We start from the raw sequence: 18,583 nt of genomic DNA on the forward strand, positions 1-18,583 counted from the left end.
AGGTTGAGGCTGGGGAAAACTTTGAGCGTGTATATGAGTGTGTATGAAAAAGTTGAGTCATTGATTACCTGGTTAAGGGGTGGCATTTAAAGCTGTAATTAAATCACTGTTTTGTGCTCATTCAACTGTGTGACAACAGAAACAGAAAACATTTGAATGAGAACAACTAAATCTGGAACAAGACTCAGAAATGGTGGATTAAATTGTACTTATCTTACAGATGTGACATTTACAATGTTTGCCGTTTGTTGTTTTTTTTTAAGATCTGGTGTTTCGGGGTGGACATATCAACTTGTGTATGCTTATAGGTTTTTCAATAGTAGATATGCCTTGAACTTCAGCATACAGAAGCAGAACTTGCCCTTCCTTTCGGGCTTTAACACAGATATGGTCTACAGTATTTACCTTGCGCTTGCGAGGGATGGGCTCATCGAAGAGCAGGCTGCTGCCATCCTGATCGTCCAGGCTGGGGTCTTCTGGCCCTGCAGGGCCAGGTCCCACACCGCCGAGACTGGGCACACGAAAGGGCTTGAAGCTGTCGGCAGAGAGTGGTGGGGAAGGTGTCGACGGGTTGGACTGGTCACTGGGGGCAGACCAGCTCCAGTAACCCCCCGAAGAGCTGTTGCTAGATGGAGTGAAGGGGCCAGCTGAGCCGTTGTCCTTCCATGAGCCGCTCAGACCCTCTGAGAAGATGAAGGTGAACGGAGATTGAGAGGATCGGGGATGGTTAAAAGAACAACAACATAGAAAGGAAGAGCGTGAGAGTAAATCACTACATCACACTAAATCCAACTTCTTCAGGCATCTTTATGGATGATACAACCACAACAAAACGTGTGGGTGTTCCTGTGTCAATGATGGGAGATCAAGACATTCAATTAAGTTCAGACAGCTTTATTTGCACATCACACAAAAAGAGCCTCCCAGCACTTCTTTTTACTGTGACACAAGAAAATAAAGGTTACTTTCTTGTTCTATAATTCCGCTGAGACATTTTGAAGGTCTTGTTTTTTTAGATCAAAGAAACGTTTCTTTTTAATATTGGTTAGCAAAGGCATTTCACGTTGTGAAGGTTGAGGCTGGGGAAAACTTTGGAGTGTGTATATGAGTGTGCATGAACAAGTTTATGTGAGTTTTGAGGTTTGTGTGTGAGGCAGAGTGATTGAGGCAGAGTTAAGAGCAGACCTAGTTTGTTTGGTTTAGTAAAGCAAACGTGGAAGTGGCTCGCCGACAATAAGAAAGCTGCTCTGAAATACATTCAGTTTCATTATGCAAATATTATATTAATTAAGACTGAATGAAGAGCTAATAATATCAAGATAAGAAAACAACTTTCCATATGAGTTAGAGCTAATTCCACAACATACAGCAGATTATGGGAAATAAATGTCAACCCTGACACCAGGCTTGACTAGATTTCCTTATGTGTGCAGTATGCATGAGAACCTACTGTGTGTACTGATGTAAATGCACATTCTGGGCTCTCCAACATGTGTACATGGGTGCGACATCTGTACGACTTCATTATGATAAAACTGTACGGTTGGTATTTAAACTTGACTTTGTGCATGTGTGCATGATTTATGTGATGTACATTTAACATCTGACCATGCGTGTATGTGTGACTGAGATAAACACATGCATGGTGTTTGGAGGGTTGGCTGCATGTCTGCCTGGTTGAATGGGCAGCCGGTTGGTTGCACTGACGATCTAAGTGTTTGCACGTGATTGCAGTTACGGAGGCACTTTGGATTTTTGCCACCCTGACGAGTGGCAGAGATCCAGACTCATTGTGCTTTTCTGCGGATTTGCAGAAGTCATTGATGAGAGAATCCTAAAGCTCAGCAGGTGGCAGTAATTTATCAACCTAAGCTTCCACATGCATTCACAAGATAACAGCTGCAAGGGAATGAAGAGTCAGTGTATAGCAGAACATACAAATTACAGCCTTAGGATCGGAGTCTTTTTCTGTTAATTTTTATTTTTAAAGATGCGATATACACAGAAGTGTGTCTATATATCATATACTGCATATCATATTGAATTTTTCAGAAACCCCTCGACTGTATTGTTTAATAGTTGTGATACTCACCGTTGACTTTGACAGGTGGACTCCTGACCAGCGGGCTGGTGGAGAGACTTGTCAGCACCATGGCAGCTGTCACCTTGTCCATGTCCACTTCCTCCTCCGACCGTCTGTGGAGACAGAAAAAGAGGATAATTTTACTGAGCATCTTGTACCCCCAGTACACTCAAACACACCGAGTAAGGCTCAAACACAGATTTTAACAGGTTACAATACACACACCACACACATATAGCAATATAAACCACTGTTTAACAAAAACACTGGTGATTAAAAATGGCGTATTTTACATTGTGGCAGTGAATGTCTTTGTGTGCAAAATTCCTACAGATGATTGTTCTTTTTGTTCTCAATAAGAGACCAGAATTCATTGTTTTGTACAATATTCTAAATTAATGCCCTTATTTAGAACACTTAGCACCTTATTAACTTCTTTGGGAGAGCATTTCACTGAACAAAAAAAGAAGAAAATATGTCAGACAACATCAAGCTGAATTCCCTTTTTGAAAGAAAGAAGAAAGAAAAAATGGATGGGTGACGGGGTGTGACTGTTTATTTGTTTTTAAGAGTCTAGTTAGAACATGAGTGTTGTTAGTATATAAATATTATGTGAAAATGTAAAAAAATGCTTTTCAACAGGCATAGGAAAATGAAGGCATACCTTTTGGGACCTTTAAAGAACTTGTAAATCACTTTTGCAGATGTATTGCATTCATTTATTTTCATTTCTTTATTATTCGCTTTGTTTTGTAGTGTGTAATTGTATTTGTTGCAACCTACTATGAGTGTAGAATCATTTATATCTGAATAAATGATTGTTAAAAAAAGTTGGGCATGAAAGGTAGCCCAAGATCACAGTGAGCCAGATGTTTTCTGGCAAAAATCTGGCCTTTTTGTCTTAAACTTACACAGCTTTGCATTCTGCTGCAGTGTCTGCAACTTAAGCAGCTAATTACATACACGTTTAAGGGCTTTTTCGTCCTTTGTGGGCAGCTGATGCAATACCCGGACACCATTGGAAAAATCAACAGCCAACAGCTGAAATGCTACTGTACAAAATAAAAAAAAAATGTAAAACTAAACTAGACTGATGTGAATCTTGTATTTAATCCCTAAAGCCTGTATTATCAACATAAGCTGCACAGTACACACACTAGCCAATCCATGACAGAACCAAACACAACACACATGTATTTGTCTCTTCTAATTGGTGAGCAGTAGAAGACAGGTGTCTTAATCCTCTGGCCTGTATTCCTCAGAGAGAAAGGCAATACCAGTGATCAAAGAGATGTCAATGGCTTTATTACTGACAGTATACCTATGGTACATGCTCACTATTAAGGTAACAAGCAGTGTGTGTGCATGAGTGTATCTCTCTCTGTGTGTGTGTGTGTGTGTGTGTGTGTGTGTGTGTGTGTGTGTGTGTGTGTGTGTGTGTGTGTGTGTGTGTGTGTGTGTGTGTTTTGTTCCTGAGACTTTGATGTGTGGGTGTGCAAACCAAATGATCAAAGTCAATTCTATTACAATGATGAAATCTGCTGCTGCCTCAGAAAAACATGACATCAGCCATCACCAAGTTCTCACAGCCGCTGAGATCAAATGGTAGGTTAGACTCCATCTTAATTGGTGTGTTGTCAGCAAGGCAACAAACTGTTGAAATAAATAACCCATCTTTTACTTTCCAGATACCTGTCAAAAAATAATTTCCCACTTAGGATTGAGAGGATAGACGCCTGTGCAAGTTATGCAAAATCTGGGAGATAATGCACCAATTATTCTCTTGCATCAGCCCTTGTGTCTGTATTTTACACTCATCTACTGGTTACACTGGTCTTATCAATGCAATTTCTTTATCTGAGCATGGCCGATTCCAATTAGATCCTTAGAATAAAGAACTGTATTTATTCAGAGAAAGTTTGCCATCTCTAAAGTTGTGTTCTGACTGAATGTGATTAAAAAACAATAGTGACACAAATGAGTCAAAATAAGTCAGTGAAAACATGCAAACAGATGTGGATTGCTTTGCTTGCTTCAAATTGAGGACAAAATCTCACCTGCTGGTAGTTAAAATGTTTAAACTTGAGCTAAAAATCTACCTTTATCCTAAGCTGTATGACTCCACTTCACAGGAGCAACAAGAGAGGGAACAAGGGATATAAGAGAATCTGAATTTTCCTGTCAATCAGAAGGTCAGATTGCAGCAGCCATCTTGAGACCAAGATATGGCTTCTATCTGCATGCGAACTCCAGACACAGATGTAAGTGGAGGATTACAACTTTTGTTGGCTTGTTAACAAAGTTTGTGGGTATTTAGAGATGTAAACTGTGTGGTTTAGACTAAATATGTTGCTGGATGGGTCTGAAAGGACCTTTGTCAATGAAACAGGACAGTTTCTGTTGGCATATTATCAACCAATGGATTATCATGTGGCTTCAATAGTGAGTTGCCTCTGTTTTTCAATTGTTTGCTTGTTTGTGGCAATGATTGTATCTGCTGTTGTGATTGTATCTCGAAATGGCTGGCAGATTTTTACCTTATGATGTCACACATTTTATCCACGTTGTAAAGCAAAAAAACAACCTATGATGGAATGCAAACACATGCAAAAGGTTCAAAACAAACAGGAATCTAATTAAGCTCTTCTGTCTTGTTGCAGTTCACTGTATAATGCAAGACTGATAAAGACAGAAGACTCCTTTAACTGGGGCAACCCTAACAGGCCACTACCCTAACAATACTCTAAAATCAAAACCAACAGTGGAGAGGTTTAAGAACAGTGTTAAACTTGTTGAGTGGCCCAGTCGAGGCCCAGACATGACTCCCCAAGTTTATTTTTAGAATGGCTTTAAGGCACAGATGCTCCACATCCAAGCTGACCGAGCTTTAAGCAAGTCTAGAGAAAAGAAAGAAAGACCTAAAATCCAGATGTGCCGAGCTAACACAGAACAGAAAAAATAGTGACTGAATGTGGTTTAAATGAGATGTTTCTTACTCACATTTTACACATGTTAACATCGCTACATTTTTTGCTCAGATATAATATTTAAAAAGAAGAAATCTCCTCAAAACCCTTTTGCAGTATTAACTGTGACTCATGTCTTGTTAAATGCAGCCATGTGTCGATCCCAAGAGTAAACATTTTCCATACTAGGTAACAAAGACTGTGGTGACTAAAGCAAAGGGAGAGCAGCACTTACTGTTTTGGCGGTTATACTGAAAACAAATTTTAATTAATTGTTTTGTTTGTTTTATAGCAATGCTCCCCAGCATTGGTTGACACTTTGACACTCCTGTTTTCTATATATGTACCTTTGACTTTCTCCACCCAAAATCACATTTCTAACTGGAATTGTTCATGGTTTGTTCTGCGAATAGTAAGTGACAGAGATGTCCCAATCCAAGATCCTATTTGTTTACAGATGATGAGACAAAAGAACATCATGGACACCTGATATCCACAACACAGATGTCTTTATGTTTCTGTACATCTTCACACAAACTTCAGATGGTGTTGGTGACTGCAGTGCAGCTGTTTGTTTCTCCAGATGCAGTAAGTCAGGACTTATTTTTGGCTGCTAGTGTCTAGTGAGGGCCGACAGCCTGTATAAGCAAGTAGAAGCAAATTGAGCGAAAGGGGATTTCCAAAGTTCTATTCTGAGCAAGAACAGGCTTTTGGAGGATTTTTGAGTTATTTTTGGGTCGTTTCAGTTTCATAAAACTGAATCAGATCACACAGCAGTTGTATGAATAAACTTATACGCTGTAATTTATTTAATCACATTTTTTGGATTGTAATTTGTAGTGATCCTGGTTTGATCACTGATAAAGTAAGGTTGCAAACTGTATGCACTTTCCCTCATCAACTGTTGGTCCATGGGCTAATGTGCATCTACTAGTCCCTGATATGAAAAAGTTTGCAACTTGTTCTAGTCAATTTTGTTTTCTAAACATTTGCATAAAATGTAATAAATGCTACACTTGACTCCTATGTTGCATATGTATAAAAACAATACAGCAATAGGTAAGAAAGAACGCGAACTGTTCTGATCAATCTGTAACAGACCAGTGATCTAATACAAGCTGGACAACATTAACTAGAAATATTATTTGACTACAGATGTAAAATAGCAAAGCAATCATATATTAACACGTGTATCTATATGACCACAGCTGTGAAACAATTACTTTCTTGACTTTACATTACAATCAAAGTTATGGACAGATGTCGGAAGTTAGTGTCTTATTATCAATAATTTCTTTGTGAATAAATTACAGTTTCAACATTAATGTGAAAGGTATTAAATGTGGAGAAGAGAAGAGAAGAGAAGAGAAGAGAAGAGAAGAGAAGAGAAGAGAAGAGAAGAGAAGAGAAGAGAAGAGAATGTCGTTAGCTAACAAAGAAAGAACCTCAGCCTCCATTAGCTGATGTCTAATTTATTACCCTTTCCACTGTTGAATATGATGTCATTACAGCCTCCACATAAATCAAGAAATAAAGCCGAGCACACAACTGACACTTTTACCCATAACCCCCCACCCTACGTTGCTGTAAAACCACTTCCTGGTCACCTTGGGAGGCCATCATGTGACTGTAGATATTATCTTCATGGCAACAGTGGCAGACAATTATTACTGGGTGCTTTTGTCTGTCTTAAAATGTGAAAAAGCAAATCCGAGAAAAACACATTAGGAAGACTAATAATTAAGAAGTGATGTATGAGAGGGAGAGAAACAGAGAGTGGGAAGGGGAATTTCCCAAATCACATTTGCCATTAGAGGTCTTATCAAACTTAGTTTTCGTCCAAGTGCTTATTATGGTTATAATTAACATACACTGAGTGTGTGTGTGCGTGTATGTGTGTGTGTGTGCGCTAGAGAGAGACATGTTGAAATATATGATACATGTGACACAGGAGACGCGGTGGGATGGTTAATGGATTGGTAAGTGAATTCTGATAAATGAGTTTCATATGTTGTTGTGTTTGTGTGTTGCTCTACGCGCTTTAATATTCTTACTTCACTAACTTGCAATAAAACATCCTCCAATATCTGATCCCTGAGGCTTCCTAAAAGGAACAATATCATGGATGAACAGCAAGAAAGTTAAGAGCTTGTTTACTAATGCAGATTACATGAAACAGATCCATGTAATGCTATCTTGCTGCTGGCTATTCATAAATGGAGAATGAGTTTGTCTTCAGGGGCCAAACAAACATATTACTGTTAGATGCTACTAACACTGTTAATACTTTTAAAGACTGCCAGGGATTTGTAATGACCTGAAAAAAGATAACCGACTCTTAAATTGATACATATTCTGTTTAGGTAGAATCACCTCACAGTATGAATTACCTGTATCCTATTTACACCTGACATTAACAGAGAACTATTTGAGCTTTTTCAATGAAAAAGGCAAACATGGGTGCCTCAGTAGATCAGGTGGTAGAGTGCGCAGCCTGTATACAGAGGTCCTCTGCAGCAACCACGGGTTCAACTCCAGCCATTTGCTGTGTGTCTCCTCTCTTTTCTACCTACAAGATATCCTGTCAAATAAAGACAACACTCTCATTATGAGAAAACTTCACAGGTACATGCAGTGCTACACTTCATGTTAAAGGTACCAAAAGTGACCAAAAACATGGACTGCATATTTAAATGCCCTTACTGGCAATTAGGAAAATAGGTTTTTCTTGACAAGTCATAAAGCTGAGGCCACACTAAGGGTGCAAGAAAATATCGATGCACTTAAGTAATGTGATATTATAATTCTTAGAAATACTGTATCATGATATCATAATATATGCAAATATATCAAAAAACACTAAATTGTAACTCCTGTATCATGATACGTATCACATCACCACATTCTTACCAATACACAGCTCTAGGCCACACTCTGTGATTTTAGCCTTGATTGTCCACAGACAGATTTTGGATACAGATGACAAAAAAAAAAAAAATCAGGGCATGCCCCATGAGTGGGGATTGCTACATATGTGAGCTGTTCAAAGATGTGAGAGCTCTCTGGCATTTCGCTGACACGCAGACACATATCAAGCAGGTTTAATATCTGGTCGTATCGGGAACAACTCAAGGAGCTATGCAGCAGTTACAGCCAATGAGAGCAGACACGGGCTGGGTGTGAGAGAGAGAGGGAGGGAGAAGCGCGAGAGCACCGGAGTGGCTGCCAGAAAAGGCCAAATATAAAATAAAAAGAGCAAAAAGTGATAGATGTAGTGGCTAGTTGTTAAAACTAGCCAGACAATAGTGACATGCTGGACACCGATACTTTAGTATTAATAATCTAACATCACTTCTAGCATGTGTTTTTGTTTCAGTGTTTCCTCCATATGCAACTAGAAGTGCCAACATAAGGTTTTTTTTATGAGGAGAGGAGAGGAGAGGAGAGGAGAGGAGAGGAGAGGAGAGGAGAGGAGAGGAGAGGAGAGGAGAGGAGAGGAGAGGGCTGAGTCTTTTTTGCTGATCAAAATTGCTGCAGATTCATTTCTGTCAATTGACTAAGAACTCAAAAGACAATCCATTCAAGCAGACAATACACTCTTCTTTCTTTGAATTTAAATATTTGTATTTCACATTATAGAGTTAATATGGTTTGGTGTCAGTCCACTGCTTAAACACAGGTGGGTGTGTAGACTACCTTTACCTTTATTTTTGTCTTAAAATAGTAATGTCAGATAAGATTTCTGTATTACAAAATGAAACGTATCTTTACATCTAGCAAACCTGACTGAGCTTGACGTAAAAGATCTGAAACCAGATCTAGTTCCTAAACTAGATCATAGTGCAAGCTTAGTCTGGTGGGTATGGACCAGAGAGCAGCAGAGACAGTGGAGGTACTGGAGCAAGTAGAAGAACATTTTGAAAACTGACAAAATCATGAACACATGTTGAAGACGGAAATTACAAAATGCACGAGTTAAATTTAGAGTCATAGATGAGTTGGGATTCCTCCCTGTGAGGGTATGAAGATACAAGTAAAACAACAGCTCCCTCTTCAGGGGTTCTGACGAGTTTGGTGGGAGATATGGCTGTTTGCCAACCTGCCAACAGGCTGTGTGTGTGTGTGTGTGTGTGTGTGTGTGTGTGTGTCTGTGTGTGTGTGTGTGTGTGTGTGTGTGTGTGTGTCTGTGTGTGTGTGTTGAAACTTGTTGCACTTCCCTGGACAGATGTGCCAACTCCTTTTTTTAAGTACCACAATTGAACTGAACAAAACAAAGAGCCTGCATGGGAACAAGTAAGACGGGCAGGAGGCAGGGTGAGGGTGTAGGTGTGTGAGGCCAAGCCTCCACCATTGTGGCAGACGGGCAGTGTCCAGTTTCAAACAAAACACTGGGCAGGGAGAGAGACAATAACAAGGGTTCAAGTTACTGTGGCCATCTTAGTACGACAGGTAGATGTGATCCAATGAAACATGTGCCAGGTTTTTGTTTTTCATCAAGTTTTATGTTCAGGATGGACAAAGTGCTAGAAGGTGCAATTATCTTTAAGGACAGATAAGGCAAACTTTTTCCAGAACAACACTGAATAATTTAAAGAATTGCTATTTTACTTCAATCATGATCATACTTGATCATAAATTCACAACACCTTGGCTTCTGTCTCTGTTTCCCTGCATGTTACACTACAAGACATTTGAACAGATTTTTTAAAATGTTAATTTTAAAAATATCAGACATGCATAATTTCTAAAGCAATTATAATAAAAATGTAAATTTGTTTGATAAACTTTTTTTTTAATTCAACATTTCTTTTATAAATGCAATAATTAACTGCTATACACTGTCAGCTGCTGTAAAACCCCACCGCAGAAGAAAACAACAAATGCAATCACATTCACTGGGAGCAGGAAGCCAGTTGGATGATGAAATAATGAAATCAAGGAAATAAATTTTTGTTTTAAACATAACAACGATACAGCTGAAAACACAGAGAAGGATGTGAAAAAGCAAGCAGAAACAGGGCTGTTTAATAAAGCAGATATCAATGGCACAGCACTGTACTTTACCTCTTCATATACACTTTATTTTGTCTTCCAAAAATGTTTTGCACTTGTCAGGGGGTACTTGAAATAACTATTTAAGTATTTCAAAGTACATTATTGAGAAAAGTTTAAGAAAAACTGATGTTAAAAAGCCCACCAGCAGTCTGATAAACACTTGCCACAATTATGCTCACTCAGAGCTCTAAACAACCCGGTACAGGCCAGAGCAGCCTGTGGAACAGTGAAGTGCCTTGCTAAAGGATGCCTCAACAGTGATGAAGGTAATTCATACCCTTAAAATAAACCAACATTTAACAGTTTAAAATCATTTCACTTCACTTCAATGTTAAATGCTTCAAAAACAAATTTAAAGATTCCCTGGAATTAATCCAAGGGAATCATTAAGTGAAAGTTATGTACAAATCTTTGTTTTTCACTACTCGTCCTGGAATGACCTTTTGCTGCACACACACAACTCCACATCCCTCCACTTAAAGCAAATAAGAGAACATTTCTGTCCAGAGTCAACAAAATTATCGCACATCACATTCTTGACAAGTTCAGATAATACACAGTTGATGTTTCACATGAAGGCACAGTGCAATACACCATTTATTTATATATATATATTTTTTAACAAACTCCCTCTCCAAACTCATTTAGACTAAATGGGCCAAGGTCAATCTTCACACACAAACATGCACAAAACCCTTGCAGCTTTAGTTAGTAAGTTACACAAAAACTATCAATCAGCTCTAATGAAAGCAGCTGAAAGGTGTGGTGCTTTGCAGGAATTCCCCTGAAACAAAGGCCAGCGGTGCCAAGCACACCCCTCACTCCTCCACTGTGCTGTCTGTGCTCCGTCCTCTCCCTCCTCTTCCTCCCTTCGCCCCTGCTGGACTGACGTTAGACTCTCGCTGCCTCTCACTGACTTCCCCTCCCACAGTTTGAGCCTCTTCAACTTTTGTTGCTGCGAATCACACTGAAAGCGAAGTAAGCGAGCAAGAAAGACAACAACAAGGAGTGTGTGTGTGTACATATATATGTGTGGGAGTGTGTGTGTTGGGGTAGGCCTGTCTCTTTGATGCTGAGCAGTGCAGGGAGGTCTACTCGTTTATTACAGCCACTGGACTATGACGCTTATTTCCTCCTCAATAAGCTCCTATAAATCTGAAAGCTCCTCGTCTACCATGTGCTTATCTGATCTCTTTCCTTTCTACCTCCCTCACACACACACACACACACACACACACACACACACACACACACACACACACACACACACACACACACACACACACACGCGCACAACATCAAAACCACAAAAGGAATCTGCATATGACACGGGGCTAACATGCATGAAGGGCACAGCGTTTGATTGGCAGATGTGTATGAAGAGACACACACAGGAATTTCTTTGACATGCTTGTGTGCATCATTCAGGCTCTAGAGATGTTACAGATAACGGTCCTTTGTTGGAAAACACACTTCTAAAAAAAAGAATTTCAATAAAACCGGAGAAATACACAAAGGAGTGTATTTTAGCTTTGTGTTGCTTATTCAATTTCCTGTGAAGCGGTGTGTATGTGTGAGACATACACCTATAACACACATGAGGGTGTATGTGAGGTTTGGACAGGTGCTGCCGACAGCTGCAGACTCACTGTACAGAGCACATGGGTTATAAGAGGGATCCAGTTTAATAGACGCAATAGGAGTTTTACTGGACTTGAAGGTGATGTCCAAAATAAATAATCTTGCTTTGGTGTCATCTGCTGGTTTTAATAGCCAAATCCTTATTTACACACTGAGAATATAAGCACAGACTGGCTGCTGTTGGTATATACATACTGGCACTAGATGGTGAACATGCACTGCTAGCGATTACGGTGCCTTTATCTGAGGTGCAAGTTGTCAAAACTGATTTTTCGCCAAGTTAGGCCTGCCAGTGTGGCTGTTGTGGTTTCATGCACTGCTATACATTATCACACTGACATACACATTCCCCAGAGGATGAATCCTAATTACTTCAGTGATCGCCTTGATTTTTCCTGAAGCACCTTTACAAAGTTTTTTGTTTTTTAGTGATATGTCTCAGCAACTATGGGATTGATTGCATGCAATCTGGTACAGATATCCATGTTCCCCAGAGGATAATTCCTACTGACTTTAGCAATTCCCTGACTTTTCATTTAATCCCACCACGAGGTTGACATTTGTAATTCAGCGCAAAATGTCTCAACAACTATTGGCTGGACTCACGTCAAATCTGGTAGAGAAATGTCTTCCTCAGGATGAGTTATAATAACATTAGTCCGTCCCAGCTGAGGCAGGGCATTTTTGTGTGGAGTTGGCATGTTCTCCCTGTGATTGCATGCTCTGGTTTCCCCCACCAGCGTGGCTGTCACCTCTTGTTTTCAGTTAATGAATTTATCTATGTTTTTGTAATTTTTTAAAACATCATATTTTTGTCATAAATAACTGAACAATTTTAGTTGAACACACCACCTATTGTTTTACTTGTATGGTTTCTCTACTTGGTTTATCACTGAATCACATAATTCTAAACATTTCAGCACTTTTTTCATTTTACTTAAAGGTCTTGTGTTTAAGATTCACAGCGATTAATTGGCAAAATACAGCAGAAATGGAATCTAATATTCATAGGTATGTTTTAATTAGTGTATAATAAACTGAAGAAAAAAAAAACTGTTGTAGTTTTGTTAGATTTGAAGGAGTCATGTATATTTAGAGAGGATCCATGTTGAACCGTCATGTCTATACAGCAGCCCTGAACAAATCAACCAAATTCTGGCTCTAAATATGGCCTGTTGTCCTTTCGCCAATTGCATGCCCAACATAGGCACTCGAGACACTTAGAAGGAGAGGATATTTTCAATCTGCAAACTCACCGCTAGGTGCCAATAAATCCTACACAACGGTCCATTAAAAGTTTGGTTACCAGTTTGTCAAAGTTATTAAAATCTGAATCTGTTACTCAATCACCCACACACACTGGTATTTGAATGTTTCTGAACTGCACATCTGCTCTGGAAGCCACACACACACACACACACACACACACACACACACACACACACACACACACACACACACACACACACACACACACACACAATCAAAGGACCAAGTCATTTTCCTAGCCATAACAACATATGCACTGGCCTGGCAGCCAGCTCCTTGTAATAGGAGCCATGGCCATCTTTCCCTTCACGCAGACTCTGGTTCAGCTCTTAGAGGAGAAGTGCCAAACCTTCATCTGATTCACTGTAACTCGAGCTTCACAATGAACTGCAGCCCGGATCAGTGCTCGTCCACTGAAAGATCACCTCCTTTTCTTAAAAACGTCAAGATACCCTCATTCAAAGTTGATACATCGTGAATACATCACATCACAAACCATAAAAAGATGGTTTTAAATTACAACGTGTAATGGGACTCAAGGACTGAACCAGAAAGCAAAATGCAATGAATCAGTGAATCAAAATGAATCAAAATGAATCAATTTTTACAACAATTTAGTAACTTTGTTTCTAGATTTGAAGAAACATGATCACGATGAAAAGCCTGGACTAAATGGTCAGGCATAAGAGGAGCAGGATTTCTTTTTGGGTAAAATCTCCCTTTAAACTCATGATAACCTCATACTGATTTAAATGTCACACTATATAATACCATGACTTAAATTTTGTGTTACTTTCTACTTGTCATATTTAGACATGAATGCAATTGTGAAGTAGATAATCCCTTGTATATCTTGCACTGCAATGCAATGACATGTTTACAAAGACAGCCATAGTTGTTTGGTTGGCATTGTTACAGACTAGTGTTGTCAAAAACATTGTTTTACCAATACATATTGTTTCTGAATGTTTGAAAAGCTTTTAATTCTCATTTTCCATTATATCAATACACCAGTACCACTTTAATTAGGCTGTACATAATTTAGTTATTGTAATGTTATAGCCTTAACTTTTAATAAAAATCTAAAGATTTTATGCGTTCAGTGTTGTGTCAGTTTTCCCTCTGATATTGAAAAATGGTACTGAATGGCAGAGGGACCTTGGAAAAGTAACTGAAGGTGATACATGGTTTAAAGTTGTATCACAATGTGGTAAATATGTGAAAGAAGCTCAAAAAGTTCACACAATATAAGGTACTGCAGTGATACAACAATTTTTGTTGAAAATGTAAAACTGAAATAGGAACTTTCTTGCACTGTACATAGGAATGTAGTTTGGTTAGACCATTTTGAATCAAAGTAATACAAAATTTAAGTAGTTGGTTTGGTTCAGAAATCCTGTTAAACACAAAGTTGTGTTTTTTGGGGGACCTGTCCCAAATACCAACTACCAATACCAAATACCTAAACATATTTAAGTGTGCATTTCCTGTATTATTGTGGGTAAAAAAAAATCAACCTGCTCAGTTATTTTAAGGCACAGGAAGGAAACAAAAGCTCCTGAACTGAAAGAATGGGTTAATGCAATAGTGGAAATTATTAATATATCCTTAGAAGAATAAGTGGCGAACAGGAGTGAGAAGTATCTCCTTGGGACCGGAAAATTAAAGACAGGTCTAAATAGACATGAATTTGCTCTGTGATTATGTGATCCTGCAGTATGATGTATGAAGATATAAGTATGACATATTTTCTCTTTGCTGTGTTTTGTGGTGGCAAATGACGAGTCGATGTAGAGATGAGACAGAGACAGGAGCTTCGTGCATAAGAGGAGCAGTTTATTTGACAAATAGAAAGCTAGAGTAAACATGCACGGCCTCCTTTTATAAAGTCTCATCTGTGTATGTATGTGTATGTGCACTTTTTCCTTCTGGACTTATTTATTTGTTTTATTTATTTTTTTCTATGGATTTTTGTGCTGGAGTCTGCCTCTGTAATATAATATAAAAAATCTGCCCTGTGTTTCTGTATCCTGGAAACAATAATACACATATGCCATGTACCAAGAATTTCAAAACCTAATAAAAATTAAAATAAAAAAGGAAATTATATTTAATATCAAAACTTTTTGCATCAAAGTTCCAGCATTGTGACAACACTACTATGGACATGATGAAGCAGATGATTAATGAAAAATATAATCTTGTATTTCTTTCCCAAACAATAAGCTTGGAACATGAAAAGACAGCTGAGTTTGAAATATAACCACTCAGAATTGAGATGGCAAATTTGCAATTTCTATTGATTTGTACTGAACATATGCTTGATCACGGATGAAATTTGATCATGAAGCATGAATTTCTGCACCTCCCAAATATTTTTAAACAGCATATTGCCTGTATTTTAACAATAGAGCTCAACGTGACATTAACCTCAAAAGCTATAAGATGGAATGAGCCAACTTCTTGGTGTCCTCTCTGTACTTCAGAAATTAAAAGAGACATCACAGCCTCACAAGATTCATGTGCTGCGTAGCTGCTACAATTTACTTTCATTAGTGAAGAGAGGGCAATGAAGACATCATTATGGGTGGTTGCTGTCTTGCTGACTTTCAAAGCCCACAAGATCAAAGGCGGAAGCAGAACTGTGTTGGAGAAATTGCTTTGTAAGATTTTTATCAATCCAACCCACAGACCACAGACTGTTCTGCAGACATTACGAGAAACAAGTCAATGGTAGATTTTCCTTAATTAACTATTAAGACGCAAAGCCATGTGCTTTTTGTTTTCATTGAGGGCAATAGGAAACATGTAATAGGTTATGGGTCTTATTTCATTCTGCCCCGACTGCAGCACCACCATCTTTAAAAGCCAAGAAAATCCTGCACACAATCTCCTATACTGCACAGCACAGAGAACCGATGATTGAATGTATACGGCCCGTCACATATAGAACAGAGGAGACGATGAAGTCATTAAGACTCAACAATATTATTGCTGAGAACCACACTGTGTCTAATCATCGGCACTTGCTCGTAGCTAATTAGCTGATTACGCATTAGCAAGTTGTCTGCCTCTGTTACTATCTGTCCCCCAAACACACACCAATACACATACTTGGGTAAAGGATCCGGAGCTATATACATAAACATTTTTACACATGAGTGAGCGACAGTACGTGCAGATGGAAACAGTGTTTGCTAGTTCCCTTTTTTTTAAAAATAGTCTCAGACAGACACACACACACAGACACACACTTTGTAGTGAACGCCCTCTGGTAAGAGCACAACAAGGCGTGGTGTACATTAGCTGGGCTTGGAGCCAAAGACCCTCCGTGTGTATAATGTGTGTGTTGTCTGCAGACTGACAGATACAGCTGTACAGTAGCTACACTGAACTATGTGCAGGTCAACAGAGCCTGGCTTTATCTGCACATCTATCCATGTTTTTCTTTGCCTTTGTCCTCTTCTGCTTCTAATGCACCAAGACTGGATGAGATGTGCTTCATGCTGTGAATGCATGAAATGTGTCGACACTGACCTCAGCCTCTCTCGCACGTATGATCTTCTCAGTGTACAATTCATTGCAGGTATACAATGAGGGCTTTTCAGTCACTCTATCTTGGAGTGAAGCATCTCTCTAGGCTCGCATTGGGGAAAAACAACAGTCTCCCTCCTCTGTGTTGCTCTTTAGCCTAGTTATCCGTCTACACACTACACCGCTATGAGACAGAGAGCACGCACACACACATAGACACACATAGGGATGAGACTTACACCCATGCACACACAAAATTGGAAATTAGATCACACGTGTAAACAGAGACACATGCACACAAGAGAAACAAATATTTCCACTTAGATGTAACAGTTAGCTAAACAAATGCACAAATAAATGTGTTTAAAAAGGCCTTTAGGCTTGATTCTTTCCATTTTTGACAGCCTAAAAACATAATCATTATCTGTACCACAAAGTCTTTGAGCTGCACTGAAACACTCACAGGCACTTGTCACCAAGTCACTGGGGCTAAAGCTCATTCATTAAAAAGCCATTCATTAAAGAAAAACACTAGAAGATATATTCATGTGTGTTGCGAGCTTTTTGAAGGGTGCTGTTGGTTGTTGCTTCATAAGTTGCACAAGCATCTTCTACATCAGTTTATTTATTTTTCTGCTAAAAATAAGATTGACAATAACCACATGCCCACAATACCACAAGATTGAGTTCATTACCTTCATCACTGCAAATTGTATTTTGTAGGGTCAATCTCATGTTACTCTATTTCACAATGCGTTTGAGATCAGTGCTCAGGAACACAACGCCTCTGATTGGTCAACAAACTCAGTCCAAGGCATCGTAGAACTGCTGATAGACAGTTAACAACATGCTTACAGCAACAACAACTGTTAAGATAAAATTCATACCTTCACAGCCCTAATGACAAAAGCTGAACTGCAGTGTGAGTCCCCTGACTGAATAAGCTCTCAGCTTGCGATGCTCCATAAAATAAGTCAATATTCCTTATCAGTTTCTACTTTCCTTCCACTTTTCTAATAAAACAAAGGACATAAAATGAGGCATGCAGAAGTGTTTTGTTTATGACACTGTGTTAACCTATTTTGCCTGAATGGATAACCTTTGAACTTGAAGGTAAACATGTCATGACAAAGGCTGTTTGTAGCGGCATGTTAATGGCTCAGATACAGGGATGGGTAAACGTAAGAAAGACTTAAATCTCCAGGTAGTGTGTGTACTGTACGTGTTTATATAGGAAAACAGCCGCAGGGTAAAAAAACAGGTCCTCAGTGAGTGAATGAATGTGTGTGTGTGTCAGGTTGATGCATATAAGTCCTGATTTCTTCCCATTTCACATCCATAAAGACAGCGTTAAGCCCTTGAGCGACAGAGATGAGGGAAACCGATCATCCGCTCTCTCCGCTGCACTTTACCTTTTAATATGTCTTTTGATTGACACACACACGCATGCCTCAGTAGTGTGGCCTAGATTTGCACTATAGGTTGGGGTTCCTACATAGTAGCCTACCCTTTGGGCTTGGGTTGAACACACACACACACTTGGTGGTTATGCTTTAGACTGGTGCTTAGGTTGGAGGCCCCACTTATGTACTAGCCTCTGGGCCACACGCACACACACACACACACACACACACACACACACACACACACACACACACACACACACACACACCTAACAGGGTTCCCCTTAGTCCAATATTACAGTAACAGGTGAGGAGAACGGCAGGTGGAAACACGCTTGGGGGCAGGAAAACAAAAACAACTCAGAGTTAGATGGATGCAGCGAGATGATGGAGAATGAGGTACATGAGGGAGAGAGATTTCCTCCATGCAGCACGCAACTATGTTGTGTTTTAGCAAATTTAAATACACATTTTTTTCACTTCAGTCTGAAACTGTCAGATGTAATTTATAAAAGAAGACAGGTCCAAGGCATTTTTCTGGCAAGAAAAGTGTTTGTAGCAGGCCACATAACCAAGCTAAAATTACAGATTTCTGTTATTGGGTGTCAGAATTGATACATTTATAATACATA

At 39.1% G+C, this 18,583-nt stretch overlaps 1 protein-coding gene across 2 annotated transcripts in view; it reads right to left on the reverse strand.

The window, feature by feature from the left end:
* The window catches only part of znf704 (zinc finger protein 704), a 60,926-nt gene that overhangs the window by 9,266 nt on the left and 33,077 nt on the right, over positions 1 to 18,583 (reverse strand). For both annotated transcript variants that reach the window (XM_084739908.1, XM_084739906.1), the window contains exons 3-4: positions 2,093 to 2,196; positions 406 to 683 (exon numbers count right to left, since the gene is read on the reverse strand). In XM_084739908.1, coding sequence (XP_084596034.1) covers positions 406 to 683; positions 2,093 to 2,196 — 382 coding nt within the window. The remainder of the gene's footprint in view (positions 1 to 405; positions 684 to 2,092; positions 2,197 to 18,583) is intronic.

This window comes from Lutjanus erythropterus, chromosome 16 (assembly GCF_056507025.1).
Source record: "Lutjanus erythropterus isolate fLutEry1 chromosome 16, fLutEry1.hap2, whole genome shotgun sequence".
Classification (NCBI taxonomy): Eukaryota; Metazoa; Chordata; class Actinopteri; order Lutjaniformes; family Lutjanidae; genus Lutjanus; species Lutjanus erythropterus.